The sequence below is a fragment of the Lissotriton vulgaris genome, chromosome 1_1, assembly GCF_964263255.1.
Source record: "Lissotriton vulgaris chromosome 1_1, aLisVul1.2, whole genome shotgun sequence".
NCBI classification, from domain to species: Eukaryota; Metazoa; Chordata; class Amphibia; order Caudata; family Salamandridae; genus Lissotriton; species Lissotriton vulgaris.
This window is the reverse complement of record NC_141685.1, coordinates 1,125,986,375-1,126,009,583: the sequence shown is the minus strand read 5'-3', so window position 1 is coordinate 1,126,009,583 and position 23,209 is coordinate 1,125,986,375. Positions and strand designations below refer to the sequence as shown.

Sequence of the window (23,209 nt, the reverse complement as noted above, 5' to 3'; positions counted from 1 at the left end):
GGTATATATGGTAACCAGGAGGTCCAAGACTCAGAGTCTAAGGGAAACAAACTAGAGTGTGATGCCTGGTGTAGCTCTAACAGAAGTCTTCAATTTTATATTATTTGTAGATTTTTGCTAAATCTTTTTATTGACATTGTATTAAAAATACAGGGACAAACATTGCCGTTCACAGACATGATTAACAAAGTAGGTGATATCTCAGCATAGATTATTATTGGCAGCCACCCCCTCAGCCCCCCCAGTACTGACACTAACTGAATTTGATCCCAAATAACCAGACAAAGAACTTTCCAAAGCATCCAGAGGAATAGAATCACAGACAAAACCTCTATATTCATTCCACGGTCCCCAAATGTTCGCCCATTTTTGGGGGCAGTCACGGTACTCGTATACCACCGTCTCAGACGGCATACACAAGTAAGTCTTCCATTTTAAAGAAGCAGCCCAAACCCCCTTCGGGAAAAGAGGGTGACAGGGAGACTTCGCAAAAGCTTTTAAAAGGAGTAAATGTCTGGGGCAAATATTCACATTTGTGAGTGCACCCCAACTTGACTAGGTTTGCAGACACACAGACAGTCTGGATATTTCTGTGTATTATAAAAAGTCAGCCCGGCAGTTTAGAATGTACACCTTCACAAGTAAATAGTGAGTCACTATCTTGGAAAACCTGGCTTCAAAATATTCCACAGTTTATTAGCAAGCCCATTAAAACGGTTTTACTTTCCATCAAGACCCTTCTAGTTAATTAGGTAGGCATCTTGACTAGTCGCAAAACTACGTGCGAACAGGAGTTGAGGTGAGGTTGGCGCAGGGGTTGGGGGTAGGGAATGTGTCGAAGTTTCAGTTTTCGCAGGTTAGGAAACGGTGTAACACAGGCTGACAGATCCACTCAACACTGTGCATTTAGGAAACACTTTTGGTTACAATACACCTTTTGTGCGCAGAATAATGCAATAAAATACAAATGACAAAAAGGAGACTTGCGCAGTACATAGGACCAAGGGCGTTAGAACTAGGGGTGCTGCAGCACCCCCAAAATAAAACACACCGAGCTCAGAAGCTAAATGAGCAATAATGGTGTCTTTAAATTGTGTTTTTATCTGGTCACGTTTAGTATATGTTCAAAGAGAGGTCAAATGTCAAAAGAGGCTCTTCTGACAAATTGCTGCTTATTCTTTTAACATGAAGGACTTTTTTGTAATTCTGAACTGTGATAGAAACAAAGATTTTAGGACCACACCACAGGAGGAAATGCCTCAGATCTTCAGGACCACACCACAGGAGGACATGCCTCGGATCTTCACGGATCTTCAGGACCACACCACAGGAGGAAATGCCTCGGATCTTCACGGATCTTCAGGACCACACCGCAGGAGGACATGCCTCAGATCTTTAGGACCACACCGCAGGAGGACATGCCTCAGATCTTCAGGACCACCTTCATAGGGGGAAATGGCGCACATCTTCATGGCCATCTCCGCAGCAGGAAGTGCCTCAGATCTTCAGGACCACCCCCACGTCGTTTTTGTTTGCTAGCTTAGTTCTCAGTTGAAGGCTGCCTGCTCTCGCCGAGGGAAAATCTCCTTTCCTGTAAATTCGAAAGACTAGTCAGATCAGATGCTGGCCAAGATCTACCTAAAAATCTAATTTCATCCCATAGAAGCAATTCGGTCAAGTTTTTCATCTCTGTGTGGATAATTCTACTCCTTGTGCTTATCCCTTAAAATACATGCTTTGGGTCTTTGTTTTGATAGTGCACGTGTTTAACTGGCCTATTGCTAACAATATATTTAGAGTGGGCTTTGAGTCTGCCTTTTCAAAGGCTTTCTTCACCATCCTCTTTCAGCCACTGCCTGGAGAGTTTGAAACCATGTTTTGGGTCCACCAAGTGGGGTATTTATCTCGCTAACCTAACTGTTTTGGCTCTTTGTGTGGATTCTTCTACCTCTTCTCAAGTGCTTGAAATGAACTGTACGAGGTTTACTTTACAACTACAGGTCTGTCTGTTCCTGCTGCCCTCGTTCTGCTTATCTTACTTTAATATGCTAGTGCTGCATGCGTCAGCATATTAAACTCGGACCTATTGCCTTTGACTAAACCAGTAACCATCTCAAGAGTAACTAGTTTGAGGGAAAAAATCAATTCGAGACAGTGGCAATGTTTTTAGTTACTACTTCATTCCCAAACACTGTTAAAGAAACGCTTGGTTAACAATTTCCCAACAAGAGGCCATGTCTTTTAAAATATTCATAACCAGTGTCACAGGCAAGCAACACTGCAGGAAATCCATTAGGTAGAAAGAAAAGGGTCTTCGAAAATGTCTTATGTCCTTTACAAATAAGCTAACTGACCAATTGCCTTAAAACACAAACGACTTGCGTTCTCTAACTGAATTCCAATATTATGCTCATCTCAATAGGTCTAATCGCTGAACAGCACCTGCATGTGATATCGTCTTTGGGGCATGTTACAAACAATTTATCCTCTCACATATTTTGTCGATATATCTGCAGCATAATATAAAAGGGACGGACTCAATTTTCCTTAGTGGGCGAGGTCCGTTAGAATACAAAAAATACACAAAACATATCACTCATGGGTGAAACAAGAAAAATACAGCAATCAAAAATATAAATAAAAAAGTAGATCAAAAGCTCATATGTGGTAAGTGGGCATGACAAATATGTTGGCTCTCGCTTGTTGGTCAAGCCTGCCTGCACGAGATTCTGTTTACAGAGCCCCACAAACTACAGTGCTTCAAAAGACCTGAGATTCAAACTGACGCAAACCAACCCTGCTCCATAAATACACACAAGGGAAGGTATCCCACCCACATGGCCAAGGCGGGACGAAGGCGGCTGCTTTTAATCCTTTCCCTGCAGAGGCCAGGAAAAGCAGTCAGACCGGAAGTACAGGAAGCGGAGAAACAGGCATCTGAGACTACTGCCAGTGTAGCAGTAAGAAAGGAACAGCGCATGCGCACCGCAGAGGCTGGCGGCTCAGCTACTGGAAAATAACAGCTGCGGCAGCCTCAGCTCGAAGAGTATGGAGAAGAAATGGACACTAGGCTTGGTTTTTCGAAATTGTACAGTGCACACTGTCAGCTTACGCATCCAAATACAATGGCTTTAGCTGTACCAGGCACAAGCATGTGTTTAAAGCAGTTGTCGATAGCGTGTGCCGGAACTTGCCATAATAGCCACACGAAGGCATATCCGACTCTGAGCCGTGTGAAATGTGTGCTAACAGGTGTGTCTTCATATGATCTGTTGCAGGACATTGCGGACCGTCTACTACCAAAGCTGGCTAGAGGTAGGACACCACAGTCTGCGGACCGCCTTCCTGGAAGTACAGAAAGGCACGAACCACAGCTTGGTGCCAGCCATAGGCAACAGAACGCGTGAAAGCTTGTGTACCACAGACTGTGGCCAGCGTCAGCTGCTGAGAGTCACTGCAGACTGCTACACTCCAAGGAAAAGAGCTGGGGATAGAGGCCAGCTCCAGCTGTAAAGAGGAGAGAGTAAGAGAACAAGTGTCCAAGGCCCAGAGAACACCACAGACCTCAGAGAGAAAGAAAGAGCAAGAGAAAGAAAGCAAAGTAGTAGAAAAAACACCGGCCTCCACTAATCATCTAGCACAGCAAGCAAGAAAGGACACAGTGGGCTTCTATAGACAGGCAATGAAGAACAAACAAGACAAACACCACAGTGTAAATGCTACATGCAATCAAATGGGTACCTAGTACCATACATAATGTGTTACATTATAAAAGGAAGAGAAACTCTATTAAAATGTAATTCTCAGAGTTGTAGATGCCAATTCCACATTTCAAATCCAATGAAGATTCACAGCTAAGATCACAACGGTGTCCAGTAATCATAAACCTTTAGACCTAAAAAGCATTTTCCACTAAAATCTCCTAAAAATCATCCAACATTATATAATCTCCAGAAAGTTCTAGTCACAAACTATCAAGACCTTTTTGCTCTGCGAGTATGGATTCTACAGAGTACGCCAAAGCATACAATGTACAAAACAAATGGAGACATTGATGCTCAACAGTCACCTAATATGGTCCATTCTGTGCACATGCCAGTACCCAATCCCAAATTCCAACAGGTTACCTCTTTAAATGGTAAACAACGCAGACACTGCAGCAGTGTTGAAGGACTCTACACAAATTGACCTCCAGTTGCAACTGTGAAACACCACATTTTGGGCGCATTGCTAGGTAAACATTTGCAGCGGTGATTTAATTGAAATAAAACAAATACTTTTCACACACGTGCACTTTCCATAACAAATTAGAGCCCAACTTATGTTTCAACAAATATAAACAAATACTATGGAGAATTGTATAACAGAGTCAAATTAGGTCAAAACAACTGCAGGACCACCACCAGAAGTGCCCATTGTATAGGGTAATTGAGGACCTTCACTGGAAGCAGCTAAAGTCAACCACTTCTTTCATTTCATTAGGTTGTGTACACTCCAAATGGTCCACACAGAACACTACAAAGGTAAGAATAGGACTGACCCGCCATTCTCTGTTGCACACCGCGCTTCCAACATTGCATTATGGAATTACACAGCACAAACGCCTCAGGTCTGTGGTACACAGTCCATAAAAACAAGTATTAAAGAACTACAAACCCACAATCCTTGGTCAGTGCAACATCCCCAAGTCTCACTGGGAAAGACAAAGAACTGATAGATGCAATGTTTGAATTAATCTCAGCCACTAGTAATTGCTCTAGACCCATTCCATCATTTGTTTGCTCACTGTGCAATCACAGGGACCAACAATATGCAAATCTGACACGGCACACCCAAGAAGGGTAAGCCCAGACCTGCCAGTTTTAGGGTTGCTCGTGTTCCCTTTCAGAGGGAAAATATCTTTGCAGCCTGGGTTGGACTGTTTTTTTGGAGCAGGACTTGGCTGATTTTGCTTATGTTTGGTCTCACTATATAATGCCACTGACAAGCTAGAAAACGATGGTGTGGAATACACTCGGCGTAATTGCCAGTGGTTCAGATTCATTCAAGCATTTCCATCGAACACATTTCTGCCTTTAAACATCGCTCGAGTGTAGCACACATTATAACAGACTTGTCTGTATTAACGAATGATACTGACCAGCTTGCCTGCCTGTGGAGGCACTGCATTTACTCCATGTGTTAAGGAATGACAAAGACCTTACCATTTCCCCGGGTGGTGGCAAATCATGCATAGACCTATGTATCTTAAGAAATGCCACATACACCACAGTAATTTGTCGTGGGGCAAAGCCTTACTTATGTGTGGCACACCATGGGCAGAACCCTTTGTAATAAGCAATGACACAGACCCACCACCCCATCTGTGGCTCACACCGCGCACAGGCCCCTGCATAAGGGCATGAGACTGACCAAACATCTCCGGTCTGTGACGCGCTGTACTTGGACTCCAGTGTATTAAAGAATGACACAGCCACACCACCACTGGGACAGTTCATGGACGTCATACTAAGGAAGGGCACAGTCAAGCTACCTGATCGGTGTCACACTGTTATTAGAAGATACCCATCATTCCCGTCTCATGCCCACTTTGACAGGGTGCTGCAATAAGGAAGGACAATGCCCAGTAGCCTACTGCCTGTGTCACATTTTTTATAGAGCCGCTATGTTGAGGAATGCCGGGCCCACTGTCCACTCATTGTTTGACGTTGTGCTTAGGATACTCTGTACTAGGCAACGACACAGACCTCACGGCGTCCAGTATGCAGCACATCATTCATAGATGTTACAGGAACAAATTACATGATCTATGGCCTCCATATGAGTCACATCATGTAGAGTGCTCTATACTACTCTATACTAAGGGAAAACAGACCCACTTTCCACAGTCTGGGAAACAGCATGAATAGGCCCCTCTGTACTACGGAACAACATATCCCTACGGCTGAATATGTGACTTTACGGTGCACTGGACCACTTGCTACGGAATGACATAGCTGCACTGCTCTGTGGTTATGGCACTTCGTACAGGAACCCACATGTGTTAAAGAATGACAGAACCATGACTCCCCCGCCAATCTGTAGCACACAGGGCATACTCCTATCCTTTAAGCAGTGACACAGGCCCATCATCCCTGGTCCACTGGGCAGAGATTCATCTGCATTAATTATTTGATGAAAACTGAGAGCATGCATTTGTCTTAGTCAGAAAGATCCTACCTGTTTCCAGAGGAAGGAGTCCTCAAGGTTAAGCCTCCAGGAAATGATCAGGTGCAACGCAGACAAAGTGAATCCACTCAGCACGGCGGCCCGCATGCGCACTGGGAGCAGGGTGTAGATGATGTAGATGAAGAAGACACTCCACCAGATGCCCTCAGATGCGCTGCGCGGTGTCACCATGAATACTCCCAGCACCTGCACTCCGAAGAGGACTGCGATGACCAAGTAGCTGACAATCCACATGTAATCCTGGTGAAAGCCATGACGATTGCAGACCACCATCATGGAAATGAAGAGCGCCATAGCCACAGCCAGCACCGCCACATAGGGCACCTGTGGCTCCCCATGGGTGCAGTGGAAGAGCAGCATGACCAGGCAGACAAGCACCAAAACCCCCATGAGCATAGTCAAGCTGCTCTGGTTCATCTGGAAAAAATAGCGCTGGTAAAGCCGCTCCAGCTTGGCCGACTGAAACTTCTTAGAGTGGAAAATTTGAAGGACCCTAGCCCAGCACTCGCCAGGCGTCAGCCGGTGCCCACTGCCTTCCTCCATGTTGCCCCCATCATTGGAGCCCAGCATCTTAGACCCCTTAAGCTCACCATCCTCAAAACCCAAGTCCACCGATTTAAGGCCCAAGTCCCCACACGGCCCAGGCCCCCCGGCCAGGCCCTTCTTCCCATAGTGGTCCTCTTGCCAAGTGCAGCGCAGGCTAAAGTTGCCCCGATTGTTCCTTTCCATCTCAGGGTCCTGCAGGCAGCTCATGTAGCGAGGGCCACAGAGGGAACCACCCCCATGGCGCCTGCTCTTCTTGCCATTACGCTCCCCCCACGCTGTCCTCCGTTCATCCACTTTGGGCACCAAGATGCCACTAAACCAGGACATTCTGTGGGAAAGAAAAATAGTCAAAGTCAAATTCCCGCCTTTCTAATTCTTTCCTCCCTGTTAAGCATTCAGCTACTTCCACCCTCCCCCAGAATTTCATAAAGCAGCCACACCATTTATTCAGGCTTCGTTCCAAGTGCATAGGACTTGCTTTCAAAAGTGATGAAGAATGAAGGATGTACAGTTACCACTTGTTTTGTCATGGTTTTGCAAAACTTTAATTTTGGGGAAGTTGTCAGTCCCCCATCAATCTTAAAAAATAAATAAATAGGTAAAATCAAAAATATTTGGTCTCAAAACATACATATTGCCATAGTGGTCCTTGGCACTATAGGGACGTCCTTGTGAAAGGACAGAATGCCGTCACTCACAGGAAAGTTGGCCAAAGACTGAAACAAGTCGACCCACTGCTTCAAGCTGTGTGTTGAAGTCAACAGATTCAATATGTAAATGACACAATAACAGACCAATGGAGGAAGAAGGGTGGCTACAAACCCCTATAAGTAAGTATATTATACATACAATTATGGTAAAATCAAAAGGTCATAGCAAACGCCAAACCTAAAAAGTACTGGCAGAGCCAATAGGAAAGGCAGTCTTGTTTCTTTTGTTGTGGTTTTTGTATAACTTAAGTGTTGGGGAAGCAATTTGGCTATATGGAAAGACATTTTTGGCCTCAAAAGCACACACAGTCATTTCTGGCACTGAAAGGCTACTCCTTAAGGAAGAAACCAGTTATGCACAGAGAAAAAAGGCACTGGCAAAGCCAATTGGCTTAGTCTTGAAACCTTTAGACCTTGTCAATGCTTGTTTTGTTATGCTTTTTGAAAAACGTCATTGTTAGAGAAGGTGGCGAGTCTTCGACAATATATAACAAGCTTTGAAAATGCAATAGGTCTCGCCTTTGATTAAGTTAAAGCAATTTCCTTTGCTAATGGTATTGTATAGCAAAGCAAATGGCTTTGACTTAATTAAAGTCGAGATCTATTGCATTTTCAATGCTTGTTACTGTAGAAGCCGTTGCTGTTGCAGGTCAACGTCCATGGCATCACCGAGTCCGCTGCTTGGTATACCGCAGAGGAGTCACAAGCAACCATCCTCATCCACGGAGAGACATGCGGGGTGCTCAAGGTCTGCCTTACTCCACGGTGAGCATAGAGGGGATAGTGAAAGAGCACAGAGATAGCACTGTACTCGGCGGGAGGGAGGGTGGGCGAGAGGTAGGAGACAGATGGGGTGGGAGAGATTGGGGGAGCAAGGAAAGTGTACACATGTGCTCTAGATGCAAAGGAGCCAGGGGCAGGAGCACTCCCATTGAGTGATCAATGAGAGATTGAGCTTCAAAAATAGCTTTATGACAACAGCAGTGGAAGGATAAAACTGAGCCAATCCAAAGAGCGTGAAGAGTACAAACTCGGAGCCAGGACAAACAGAAGACTAGGGAGGACAACCAATCCAGTAAAGAACAGGAACCCAGACAGTCTAGAGCAATCACAAGCAAGGGACTGGCCCACAGACAATATGTAGCTCTGTATGCAAATGTAAATGCCAGCATTTGTAAAGCGCACAGCTACCTCCGACCGTGGTGTCCCGGCGCTGGGGGCCTTTGGGAAGATTAAGCAAGCTATTGCCCAGAGTCACATGGTGCTGTTGCTAACCTGCCCTTGGAACCGGGGATCGAACCGTGATCCCTGTGGTTCGGAGTCAGACACCCTGGCCACTGCGCTACACCTGCTCCACAATGCGGTCGGAGACAACCAGCTAAAGATTTCTGAAGCAAGACAGCAAAAATAATGTGAAACTGGACTAAAGGTCAGTTTTGGAAAGCAGCAAGGAAGAATGATGGGAGAGTTGGAGTAAGATTGCTGTAAGGGGAATGAAAAGGGAAAGACAGAGGGAGACATTAGTCACAGGTGATACATAAGTAAAGAAGAGAGGACAGAGTGAAGAAGATAGTATTGGATGAGAGAGGTGGCAAAAAAGGCCAGAGGATGAAGAAGATACGGTGGAGAGAGAGGAGAAAAGAGAGGAAACAGGAAGTGAAGGTAGAGAAAAAAACGAGTGAGCCATCACAGAAGCCTGCATGGTGAATGACGTAGGATTAGCCCAGTCTCTCTGCGGAAAGGAACATCAGACAGACGCTCGTGTGTAGTATGCAAGAATGTGCAGCCTGGAGCCCGTCCACTGATCTCAGCACAAACATATGAAATACATGCCCATGAATATACATTGAGCGCCTCTCTGGTACATTCACATTCATTGCCTATGTAGCAAGGTTTGTCAGCGCCACATCCAAAGGCTTTGTCTAGCAGCCAAGAAACACAGCCCCTCGGCCAACCTATTGACAAGAAATAGCAACCTCCCACAGCACCCTCCGAAGATGACGCCCGTGTGGGCTTACTGGAAACCCAGTCACCTACTCTATGAAATGTAATCCTACAGGTGTTCCTCACAGCTTTAGTTTTCGAAATGAGCAGCGATCCTTTGCCTTTCCGGGTGTGGCATGTGCTAGAAAGCACCAATAGTTTAATGAAGGGAGAGAACACACAGAGAGGAGAGAGCATGTGCATTAAATCTCACAAAGTTTGTAGAATTTTAAGGTAAACTATGGTGAGGTCCTGAACATTGTAAATCTGCACCAATCCCTTGCCATAGATTTACGATATTCCTTAAGAATTAGACCCTCCTGGGTGTAACTAGCTTTAATTTCCATCATACTACATCCAGGCAAAAGGTGCAGCACATGGCCCGGCAGGGCTGCAGATCCAGTGTCACCTGACATGGACACCGGTCCCTTTTCCACTGCGCTGCTGACGTCAGAGGAAGGAAGGGCCTGCCGCTCCAGGCATGGCTGCCTCTGAATACCTTTATCCACACCCGTAACCACTCCCTGTGCAGGGCGCCTCAGGGAGACAACCTCAAGGGAGACGATGGGCGAACTGCCAAAAGACCAAATGGTCAGACGCACTATTCCAACCTCAATATTTAATATATTTGTGGAAGGATGGGTTTTACCCTGTAACGTAACTACAGACTTCTCAGAACTTTCATAGTCGGGGAGGAACCATTTTGCTGTCCTTTGACAATAAGTGTTGTCTGAAGCAAAAAAAAGAACTCAGAAAAGCATTCACATTGTCACTGAAGTTCCTCTCACGAAAGGTTGATAAACGTACAACTCGAAGCTGAAAGGTTACAGGCTACTTAGGAGGAAAAAAGAGAGTTTGTATCCAAACGCCTGGGTTAGAATGGAGGCTGCTATAAAAGCACAAGCTGTCTCCGTGGAGCCGGGGGGAGGGGGGGGGGTGAGGGGGGGGTGAATGCGCACGCTGTGTAAGCCTAGCCCTACACGGGGACAGGAGATATGCACGCGTACGGAGTGTCCTGACGCCATGCGTGTGCACATCGCCTGTCCAAGCGCGCGAAGGTTTGTCTCCATTCCCAAAGCGACGACAATAGTCTCGCCAAGGCGAAGCCGCGCATGCACTGCGTTCGCTAGGCGAGACCTAAAAAAAGGAAGGAACTACTCTGCCTTCAGATGTGCTCCATGTGAAACAGCACAAAGCGATCACTCACAGTGAAGTTAGTCAATGGCTGAAATTAGCTGACCCATTGCCCCAGGCAGCATGCTGTATCGATCAAAACAATGGCTCATGAGTGCTGGCTGAAACTCCCTATACCAAGTAAGCTATACATTTAGTTTTAATAAAACAGAAGGTCTTTTCTAACGTCAGACCTAAAAAAAATTTAACTCTGGATAATGTCACACAGAACCACAATCATGACTCAACGTGGCCACGGATTGGTAATGAAGGCATTTTGCCAGACCTCAAACATTACGAGTACCCAAGCCAATCTCATACTGGCCATTCAATACAACTCCAGAAGGCCAGGATGTTTCTTAGTTACAGCACTTCAGTTTATAAGAGCAAGGAAAATGGGTGTTCATGGTTTTTAAATAAGCACTTGCAAAGCTGATAGATCTTGGTTTAATGTTCTAACCTAGGGAGCGCTAGCACATTAGAGCAAGACCCATGGGAGGGAACCAGCAGGTGAGGACAGAGAGGGCTACTATGTAACATAGTCCCTCGTGCAGTTCAATATAAAGCACTCAAGTAGAAGTGGAAGGATACACCCAAACAGCAAACAACATTAGGTGTGAGATAGTATACGCCACTGGGCTGAGGCAAACATGACTGACAAAGTCAGAAGCTAATGGCTAAAGGGGCTGATAAAAGAACGCCAGTGGTTGAAAATGGGTGGACCAAAGGCCTATTCTATGTGTACCGTTAGCAGTAGACAACTGTGCTGTCAAAACCGACCTAAAAAGAAATAATTGAGACATCTGGGAATGCTGAAATACGCACCACTTACACAGAATAATATCACATTGCATGTTCCTGTTAAAAGAAGAGGTACCATTAGGTTTGTGCATTTGTATGCATGCATCACACAGATCCCAAAGAGATTAAGTGATCATTTAGGATTACTAGTAAGCCTTTTGGACTGCGGAAGAGATTTCGAACAGTGCAGAAAGTTGGGGTCTGTGAGGTGGGTCAGTACTGGTGTGTAACAAGTTCTTAGGGTACTAAATATCCTTCTACCCAATGCACCCTCTTGTAGAAGGAGCGCCCTACTATTACTCCGACCTTAGCTGGCGAGCGGGGTGTCGAGTTTTTAATCTCTGCATTTGGGGATATAGCAGCCCCAGATAATGCTTTTATGACTTTGAAACGGTTTCTTTATTCTGCCAGCGCAATTTCGAGAAATCGCTGGGAGGAAGAGATAGGGGTGACATGTACAAACATAGCACATCCTGTGACTGTTCCGAATGCTGTCCTGGGAGTCTTCCGGAGTCTGGATTTCATTCTTTTTGGCAGGATGAAGTAAAGTGAGGCACTCCCGTCCCCTTTCGCTCCTATAATTGCTCACATTGGTTTCATCACTGCCACTTTCTCCCAGAGTCTCATAACAGAACTGTGTTACCAAGCTCTTTCGAGTCTCCAAATTTAGCTCCTAGACAAACTGAACTCCAAATGTTTAGCTTTCTCTTAGGCGGACAGGAATGCTCTCAAGGACGATTCACACAGTCTCGAGAATTATGGGATGTGTTTGATCATATGAGAAACTAGTTCTATTTTTTGACTGTTGAAGAACCATACCATGCCCATCCATTATGACATACATGGCGCTAAGTGTTTACCGCTAATGCTGTGTTTCCTGCAAATGGAAAACACTGCTGTGTGCTGTTTTTGGCACATGTATAAATCTCATATTTCGAGGTTTAAAGTCCGGGCCGACCCTAAATCGGATTGACTGGGATTGAGCCCTGGGCGGAAAGAAAATGTGGTATTTGTTGTGGGGGCCGTTGCTGTGTGTGTGATGGCAGGAGGTGTGAGGAAGTTAGGAGGAGGGCAGTGGGTATATAGGGGGCAAACAATTAAGCGGAGGTTTATTAAGGGATGATTACAAAGTCTTTAGCGGGACCCAATAAGGACCAAGTGGGATGGATGAGCTGCTGTTTGCATGACATGAAGTCAGGCAGTTCCTTGCTGCGCCCCTCGGAATACAGTTTTAATAACGAATGTATCTAATTTTAAAGATTTACTGGTATTTAAAATGCAATTTTTATGATGTATTACAATTCAGATGTATTTAATGGAGAATTTGTGTTTTTGTAAAGATTTTAATTAATCAATCAATAAATATTACAATCAATCAACCCTCGGAATATTGGTACCCCGGGCCTGGGCCCAGCTCGCCCATACCCAAGGTTGACCCTGTTTAACTGCTTCGCCGTGGCAGACATTCCGCCGCTGTGCGGAAAAAAATGACGCATGTGCAGATCGGACAGCCACCGGCCGTGTTCCGCACAAGCCCACCGTGACGTTGGACGACGAATGGAAAAGGTTAAAGGGACATGTATTTATCAACTAGAACAGAGGCAGGTCTGATACTTTAGGCATGCAGAATGCTTTTGAGGAACTAAAGGTCACTTGCGGGCATCTGTTCGGCAGGAAGTTAGAGAACCACCTGTGTGCTACCTCCATTATTCTAGCTGTCCTTTTTAGGTTTTGACTGGCCATGCGCTTTGCGCATGTGCCAAAAAACCTCTTGAGTTGTGTGTGTGGGTTTGGGTCGGCCCTCGTCATTCATTGGCTGGCTCCATAAATGGAGCCTAGCCATTGGACGAGGGGCCTGTCCGTCAATGCCGGACCAGACACGGGGGCGTTCCCGAGATTCTTTGGCTTTTGCCGACGTCACGCGACGCCGGGAACGCCCCCGAATCTGTCCCGGCATTGAGCCGGCACCCTTTCCTGCTTGCGTGAGTGCTTTGCCGTCCGTGTCCCCTCCCGCCCCCCCGTGTCCCCTCCCGCCCCCCGTGTCCCCTCCCGCTGCAGACTGCAGGCTGCAGGAACACGGAGCACGGAGCTTCCCCCGCCGCCGAATACACGCAGGCAGGCAGCAGGAGTCTGGAGGCTAAAGGCTGGATGCTGAGTCGCTTTTTATGCAGATGGGGCTGCACACTTTTACTGCAATTTTTTTGTATTACCTGCGTTTAGTGATTTGTGTTTATAAGCATACCTGACATTTTATAGTTATTTTTTTTAATGTAAAATAAGAAGTTACAAGATAAAAGCTCCTTGCAATACGGACTTTTTTCCAAACAAAAGTTGTCCTGGCCGCGTTGTCCGACCTCGCTGTTGCTGCTCGCAGCTGGGCGGAAGTGCGTCGGGTTGCAGCGGGTTTTTCGGATGCTGCAGCGCTCTGTAGCTCTGCTCGGATAGAGCAGCGGCTGTTCTCTCCCTGAGCATTGGCAGGTGGAGCAATTTTTGCCAAGGTTATGGATCGGTATCTGCTGTTCCTCACTTGGGAGAGTAGACCAGAGCCCGGGATTGCCACCAGTGGAGGTCTGTTTTGGAAATGTTTTTTTATACTGCATGAACACGTTCGATAAAATACGCTCATTCTCCTCGTGTGATGTAGGTCAATGTCCTCTCTCTTTTGGTCTTCCTGTCTTTGAGATCACTGAACGAAAAATTCACTTGCTGATCTCCACAATCTAAGGGAAGGCAGGGCACTCCGTTCTTATATTAGTATCATGGGCTTCCCAGGAGTTAACTAACTATACGAGCAGTTCTTTGTCCATCTTTGTGAGTGCTTTGTATTTAAGGTTTTGTGCCTTATGTCCGTGTGTGTCTGTTCCCGCTCCCCCCCCCCCTCCGCTGTCAGTGTGTGGCCGTTCCCGCCCCCCTCCCGCTCCGTGTGTCCGTTCCCGCCCCCGCACCCCCTCTCCCGCTGACACGGGTGAAAGTACGATGCTTTTCATGTTGTCGACGCCGAGACTCGACCCTGGCCCCCCAGCTCCATAATGTCCGTGTTCCCGTTCCTTACCGCACTTCCCCCCTCCCCCCGTCCAACCTCGTGCAACAAATGCTAGAGTAGTTCAGTTTGCGATGACGCTCTGTAAGCCGCCCTTTTTGGTGCTGTTAAATTGGTCTTGAGTGCACTTTTTTTTCCAGCGCCCCTCCCTTTATTACTGCTGCCATTTATTTTGCTGTTGACTGTTTTTACGCTGTGGTTGTTGAGTGTTTGTGACAGAAGTGGAGGCCAAGTAAGAAGGCCTACCACTGGCAGTGCACTTTAAATCCTACCCCTAAAGGCGAGAAAAGATAATCCAGAGTGGTTCGAAGCGGCCCTGTAAACCCCCGCCCCCGCAGTTTAAATGGGTTGTGTGCTATTGGGCCGCTCCTTCTGAAGATCCTGTTAATGGGTTACTATTGATGACTTGGTTACCTGAGAAACAGCGGTATAGGGAGTCCTGTTTGTGACGTGCCAAGATTAAAGGCCCACCCCTCCAAAGCCCACCGTTTCCTTAATGCTCTTAACGTGCAGCGCCTTGCTTGCCCCCTGACTTGCCCTGATGCGGCGGCCTCAGCGGGGAAGGGGGGGGGGGGGGGGGGTGGCGGCTGTGGTTGTTGAGTGTTTGTGACAGAAGTGGAGGCCAAGTCAGAAGGCCTACCACTGGCAGTGCACTTTAAATCCTACCCCTAAAGGCGAGAAAAGAAAATCCAGAGTGGTTCGAAGCGGCCCTGTAAACCCCCGCAGTTTATTCGCAGTTAAAGCAAACATTTTGTCAGCTATTATATATTGAGCCTTTACGTTATTTGCTGGAGCCTCGTCGATTACCATTAGATGTGTTCTGCAGAGCCAGTTATCCTCATCACCCCTGTTTTCTAGACCATCTGCTGCATATCTGCACATTTCTATTTTGGTAAGTTATGTACCATATATGGAGATAGTGTCCAGCCGTAGGGAGTGCGGATGAGATTTTTCTATTTTCAACCCTCATGCTAGTTTATTTATTAGTAAAGAGGCCTGTGAGCTACCAAAATTACACCGACTTTGTCTTTATGCTTAAGCGCACACACTTACATTCTTATAATTTAAAATTTTTATTCCACATGAAACTGCCCCCCCCCCTCCTCTGTCAGTGTGTCCGTGTGTGTCTGTTCCCGCTCCCCCCCCCCTCCGCTGTCAGTGTGTGGCCGTTCCCGCCCCCCTCCCGCTGCATTACAGCATTTACGCCTGCGGTTTCAGTAATTATCAGTTGTAATGCCTGTTGATAATTGAAGTGCCTACGAAGCCGTCAGTATGATATTGAACTTCGTACGCCTTTGCAAGCAAGTTAAGTTAAAACTATATCAACAGCCAAGTGTGCAAATCCGGATGGCAATTCTGCGTTTTTGGTACCATTGGTGTCTTCACGGAGCATTACAAATGAGAGATGTAGTGTTACCTTGGTGTGAAATGCTTGATGTATGTTGCTGGTTACTGAAGTTTAGTAATTCAATTCTTTTTTAGAACCTGATTAAGAACAGTCTCGCACACCTCAAATCTTCCAAGTTTTACTGCAAAAGTAGGCTGCAGATAAACGTGCGAAGTAGGGAAAAATATCACGTGAATCATGGGTTCACATTTTTACTACACCTGGTAGTCTAGACAGGACACCTTCAGTATAGACGAGGTCGTATGTTATGGATTATAAAAGGTGCGTGCACTCAGATATTAGGACAAAGTCCTGGCAGTGCACCACCCTCTCTACTCTACCCGCCCCAACCGCATCATCTCGGCGGTGCCAGTACTTGTGGCTGCTGCTCTGCGCCAGGACAGCGCTTCTGCCGGCCTGTAGTGTTTTCTTTCCCACTGACCCCGGAGGCTACAAACGTCGCAGCACATGAGGTGATTTGTGTACTGAGCACTCCTCGCTTGCAGCATCACCACCTCTCACCCCGCTATGCCCCCATCAACCCCAGCGTGATTCTCGCCCACCTCCACCCTCTGATTTTTTTTTTGCAGAGTTTTATATAGCGCGAACTTGACCCGAATCGGGTATCAGACCGCTTTACCCAGCACCAGTTACGATACATGAGGACACATTCATTTACTGCTCATCGGAGCACCTCCACCCATATCCAGCTGTGCGTATCACCAGCACCGCCCCCTCCAGCTGTGTTCCCCTCAGGAGCACCTCCACCCATCCCCAGCTGTGCTTCGGCCCCTCCACCCGACCCCAGCTGTCATTCGGGATCTTGCCCCTCCGAGATGCGCTTCTCACAAGAGTGATGGGCGCCCCGATGTGCGCATTAATAGTGCTCCCCCAGCTGTGCTTAACACCCCTCTGCGCGCGTTATTAGCCGGCTCCCCTATATGCCTGTGAGTGAAGTCCCGCCTGGCCCAGATGTGCTGCTCAGTGGCGTGTCCGGCCGTGACACTACTGTACTGGGTGGATGCAGGTCCACCCCCAAGCAGATGTGCTGCTTGCGTCATCGCCTCAGCTGTGCCGCGTCCCGGGGAGCCCCTGGCCAAGCTCCTTCTGGCGTGCATCCCCCCCCCCCCTCCCGTCTGTGCTGCGGGGTCCGCCCACGTCTCGTCGGGGAGCCCCGCTTGCCTCCGGGAGTCCCTCCACTGCCTGCCAGCTGTGCTTTACTCTGGAGAGCCTGTCTCCACACAGGACACTCTTTTCTGGTCAGCCTCTCCTTTCGAGCGATGATTTTTATGTTTGGCTTCTTTTTAGAAGCATTCCGCAAGGACATACACCCCACCCCGCTTTTTAGGTTTTTTACTTTTTGTGAACGAGAAATTAACAGATAACTACGGCATAGCAGATGTGTGCTGAAACGAGGCTCTAAACCAGCACGCAACACGGTTCTAAATGTACTACTTTCCGATCTCTGGCGAAAAACGTCTTGCTCCTTGAAGTGTTTTTCTAAGCGCTGCAATCAGTGGGGAATGCCCTCTGTCCCACTTTACGGTCCTATCCCCCGGAGTTGCACTTTTGCTCTAGTTTGGGGCCTCATGGCCGGCCGTCTGTGTCCTCCCGGGGCCCAATGGGGAGCGCCTGCCCCAGAAGGGATCGTGTCTGGGACGGCGCGTGTGTCTCCGATTTCAGTGCTGGGTTTCTCTTCCCTGCTCAGTGCACATCTGCACTCCGGGCTCCCCCTCGAGCTCTGTAAACCGAGGAGGGAGTTTCCTGCCGAACAGGCCTGACATCACTGGAAGAACAGTCCGCTCGCGAGGCTGTGGTGTTAAGAAGCTCTGACGTGCGCTGGAGCCCCTCGCCAGGGCCCCTACAGCCACTTCTATTGCAAGTTGCCAAGGGCAACTCATCAAGGGGAAGTCCAGTGAATCATGCCACTGTAAGCAGGGTGGCAACGTCAACTGCATTAAAGCAGTTGGGTCAATTGGAGCAAACAAGACTACTATACCCAGAATGCATTAGGTTGTCACACGAAAGCACAGGGCTGGAAGCGATGACATCGAGTGACCATTACATCTAATTACAATTGTATGATGTAATAGCTAGTCGTTACTTGCAGTGCTTAAACACATCATATGTGATACGAACCGGTATATAAACGAGCATTGTCAAACCCAATAAGCCTCGTCTTTTGTGCCTATTGACTGTGCCACTATTTGTTTAGTTGTGATATACTCTCTACTACTTGCAAACATTTTTCCAGGGGTCAAAAGTATATGGTCTATGATGTGGCTTAGGGCCGCATTGATGCCAGCAGGGTTGGTGTCAGGGGAGAGAGGTCTGTATGGTGGGCGTAGGTGGAGCGAAGCATGTAAATGGAATGGAGTTATTTTGAGGATTTCATTCCATTCCATATTGCTCTCTAAATTGTGCCCCTTGTCTATGGAAGAGACACAGATTGAACAATACCTTGCTAGACTGTGTTTTAGTCGCTATCCATGTACCGCACCCTTGGGTAAGCCTGCTCTGCTTGCTATTGCTACCTTTAGTGAGTCAAGTGTGCACTGGAAGTATCTTGATTGTTGAATTGGAATTAAATCGCATCTTCGGCCTCACAATCTCCTTATTCCGTTAGTTTATCTGTAAACATTAAGAATGCTCATAAACAGACTCCGTTAAGGGCCATAACGACTGAATGGGACCCCCTGGTTTGTTAAGCCTTGCACTATATGTTGCTGGTAGAAAGAGCATATTGAGTGTTTTGGTTGCTTGTAAAGTCTGCACACACTTCCTTTTTTTGCTTTTTATTATATCACTGTGTATGTTTAGATTCTTGTGAAAAGTCCTCTGAACGCGCCCCTCCACTGTTTCCAGCAGGTCCTATTTAACAACCGTTATAATGTTTTGTCGAGATGGGAACTATAGATGGTAATACAGTCACCTGTATCTATGCTAAAATTGATGAATACTATACTTTTCCAGCACTTGTTAGCACTTAATACTGGCAGGCGCGGTTCGTCCATTGGGGCGTGGGGGCGTAGCGCCCTCTGCCCGACGCCGCCCGCAGCTCCCTCATGACAAGACTGAGCCGGTCCTGGAAGAGGCTGGAGCGACCAGTGACCACGAGGAGAGGGGGACGACGGGGACTCCGGCACAAAGAGGCCAAGTGTCGCTCCGAGGGAGAGGGTCCGAGGCTCGCAGGACCGGGGAAGGTCCCTCTGGAGTCACTGCACCGCCGCGGCCCCGGGAAGCATGCGAGAGAGCTGCCGGGGAGCTTCTGTGGGGCTGGACGGGCAGCCCGGCGGGGACCGACCGGAGGGGCTGCGGACAGCAGGTACGAGCTCCTCAGGCATGGCATACCGAACCGCCCGGCAGCTCTGCCTCGACCGCCCTGCGCACACCCGGCTTTACCACGCTTAGTTGTACCCCCTTTACCACCCTGCGCACCCTCGGCTCTGCCCCCCTTAGTTGTGCCCCATACCGCCCCGCTGTGACACCCGTCGTTCACTGCCAGCCCCTGAACTTTCCCTAAATCGCTCCTTCCCACTGCTACTGCACGTAATGTGTGTTAATACGCGGCGTCATGTAGAACAGCACTGCATCATTGCAAGAGCAAGTATGCTTCGGCTTCGCCATACTCTCCGACCATGTTCTTGTGGTGATATTCACCCTGCTTGTATTTGCGAGTAGCACAGTAACCGCTATTAATTTAGTCCTTTTGAAGTATTTATAGAGCCCTTTATACGTAGTTGTGGGGCGCTGAGGAGTATTTTCGGACAGTACCCGGTTGAGGAGGTAGTTGTTAGCAGAGTGTTGCATTTGTTGTGAAAGTGTGCGGCGAGTGTTGCATTTATAGTGATAGTATGTGGGAAGCTGTCTGTGTGTGTGTGGGGCTCTGTGTGTGTGTGGGGGGGCTCTGTGTGTTTGTGTGTGTCATTTGTGAGAGATAAAGCTAGTGGCATTGTAAATGACAATGCCATTTATTTATGTTAAAAAAAACATAAATAAAAATAATGTCAAGAGCAATGCCAATAGCTCTAACTTTAACAAAGGCAAAACCACTGCATTGTAAATGCTTGTTAACCTAGTGACCAAAAACTAGTGAATATTCAAATCAAATACTACAGAAAGGTCAAGGACCACAATTAATGTTCTTCCTTCGTCAGCTATGGAAGACAGATCTCTCAAATCGAAATGAGAATCCCTGTTACTCTTCTTGGCCTCAAGTCTAACTTCACTGTCTTAGTAACTGGATGTGGCCTAGCTGACTAGGGGACAGTTTTTTATGGGTTTTGCAAAGAAAGTTACATTAGATTTTAGTCTGTGGTTGGTGGGTTTGTCCATCCAGTATAGTATATTTTTTTTAAAGCAGAGTGATCAGAGACTGCAAGAGTATGGTCAGCTTGACGCTGCTGTTGTCCCAGGCATTTTGAGGTACATGATTGGTGGCACAATGTCTGGGCATATCCCACACCGCTTCCGATGGGCATAATTCAACCACATGGTCTGTGTGTTCGTGTCCATTAGGACTTTCGTCATTTTCTACGAAGTGCCCTAGTTAAATACTAGTGAGATGTTACGCAGGCAAAAAGATACTTCACCAAGAAAGACCGAACTGCTGAACTGGGTTCCTGACGTTAGTTAAGTCACTTCTCAGGATTTTATAATGTTGAAGGAGACCTTCTGTATGTGTGCACACCATTCTAAGGAGGGAAAGCAGAGTAAAAGTTCTCTCTTTTAGGATTGAAATATTGGATAGGCGTGTTAGCAGCCATTTGGATTGCCCGTTTGTCGCAATGTTTGCTGCATCATATATAACTGTTGTATTGTTTGCACTCCTTTGTGAAATTTCGTTTTCTAAGACGTAGTGTTGTGTTGCTACATGCCTGGGAAAGCTGTAAGGGCTCTGTTTTTATTTTTGATGGAGATTAGGCTGTGGCTGACTTTCTTTGTGGGTCAGTTTATGGAGGGTCGAGATGGTATCTATGCGCCATTTATTTGTTTCCTACATACCGACTGCACATCTCTCTTAATAGCTCTAGTGACAGTCTGTTGTAATAACAAGTGACCATGGTTCCCAAGGTTTCACTAAAAAATATACAAACGTTCTCCAAGTCCTTAGGAAATAAGGCACATATATCAAAATTAAGTCACGTTTTCAAATGCACTAGAAACACAGTAACACATGTTTCATATCCAAGTATAAGATTAAGATGTTGGACACATGAACAAACTAGTAAAATATTGCAGATGGCTCAGTGCCTGGCGATACTGGTGATCGTGAAGTAATAATGTACCAAGTGCTATACAATCCAACTAGACTTGCATATAAGAATGAGAACTACTTGACAAATCAAAAGACCTCAGTTCAAAACAAATTATGAAGTCAGCCTTAATTTAGGGATATGTAAACACTTCAAACCTTAAGGGACCAAATCCATGGGCCTGCCTATGGGAAAGAGGATTAAAAATGATAAAAATAGGTTCAACTAGAACTCAGAAGTCATAACCCAAAACAGTGAATTAATTTGTTGCTCCACTTCCAGGACCACCCGGTCCCCAGCTGAAGACAAGAAGGTCCAAGGATCCACAATGTTGTGCAGTTGTTTGCATTAATTAATTGATCTACGAAACTAACTTGTATACTTGGATAGGACAACATGCTAGTATGTTTTAGACTTTAATGAATTACTTTTTTATTTTTTATATGTTTACTTTAATTGGAATGTAAATCTCCTACATTCTTACATTTTTGAGTGATGCCTTGGGAACCACTGTAATTCATTAACTCAATTATACCGGTTCCTTTAAGGTTTATAGGTTCGCCCTGCAGTGTAAAGGTCTGATGCTGAGGTAAAGGCACTATTTTACCGCTATTTCATTTGCAATCTAAGACCACCTGTTGCATATTTTTTCCCCAGTGGCCTTGACCTATGCGGAGGATGTACGATAATACGGAGGATGTACGATAATGCGTAGGACGTACGATAAACCAGATTTTGGGGGTATCTTTCTGGTCAATTTATTCCAAAGAAACATTGGGCCAGTTATGCTGGTTCTGGACCGATTCTAGGACTTGCGCTTCATCACAGATCGAAGATGCCTGGTCCTTTGAGTCTGTCTACACACTGGAACTTTGCATGCTAGTTATTCTATTGAGCGCCCCATCATTATTTGATTCCAGTGTCCATCATTATTTGATTCCAGTGTTAGACCTTCTTTGAACCGCTGTCCTAGCGGGCGGTCTGGAGAAGACCAGGATTGCCTGCGTGGTTGTGGATGTGGGACGTTGCTTGAATGGCAGGACTTCGAAGGAACTAGCCTGCAAAATATTAATTTGCCAGGGTTTTAGTGTATTTTTGCACAAAAGATCTAAAACAGGTACCTATTATGTATGCCATGCGTTAAGGTGTGGGGCAGATTAGATCTAGGAATCTATGAAGGATTTGATTCAGTCAGAGAGAAAAAGACAAATAGGAAAAGGAGGGAGAAGTATAATGAAAACACAGCCAGAAGACGAAAAACGCTACAGGTTTTCTAAAGGGTTAGGACTAGATAAAGAAACACGCGTCCAAATAAAACAGCAAAATAAGAATTCTGAAACTAATCCCTTCTAAATGAAACAAACTGGAACCCAGACCTCAGCCCTGGCACACAGCCTAAAAAGCCCTCAGAAGAGGAAGTACTTAAAAGGGGAACGGAAGCAGTGGTTCACCTCAAACCAACACCAATCAGAGGAACGTTCACACACGTGCACGTGAATGAGCATGATTTACGCCTTTGTCCAGGAAGGATTTTGGTATCTAAATAATAAAACATCATTTGGTAATTTGGACACTGGCTTTTAAAATGAACCTTGCCAGATTGATGAAAACATAAGTGACAAAAAAACAATTTGGCCAGACAGGGAAATGATTCTGTCGATACTGGTGGGGATGAACAATTAAAGACCTTGAAAAGGATTACCTTTTTGGTAAATATGCAAGGATTTTATACATTTGAACACCATCAATGCAGACAACAATGTGAAAATGCTAGTCTTCAAAAAATTATGACTTTTCTTTTTTATTAAAATTAATTTCAAAACACGAGAAACCCTTGTGATTTTGTTTGCTGTTGTCATTGTTTATTGATGGCCCTTAAAGCTTAATATTGACCAAAGAACAGATTTTTGGGAACCAGGAAGAAGGGCAGATGCTGACGGATTCCCTGTGAACTGTCAACGCTCTCGCTTTTACTTGGCAAGGTCTGTGTACACCTCTGGCTCCAGGAAGGCCAAGGTGATCCCTTGGCAAAGCCTGCAGCCATGTCTGGTGAGAACCAAGAAAAAAAATTGTAGGCTGAGGCCAA

The 23,209-nt window shown here is 46.4% G+C and overlaps 1 protein-coding gene across 3 annotated transcripts in view; it reads right to left on the bottom strand.

Moving 5' to 3' along the window:
* The window catches only part of ADCY6 (adenylate cyclase 6), a 550,358-nt gene that overhangs the window by 486,212 nt on the left and 40,937 nt on the right, over nt 1–23,209 (bottom strand). For all 3 annotated transcript variants that reach the window (XM_086963749.1, XM_086963746.1, XM_086963748.1), the window contains one exon: nt 6,220–7,102. In XM_086963749.1, the coding sequence (XP_086819875.1) occupies nt 6,220–7,101 (882 nt within the window). In that variant the 5' untranslated portion in view covers nt 7,102. The remainder of the gene's footprint in view (nt 1–6,219; nt 7,103–23,209) is intronic.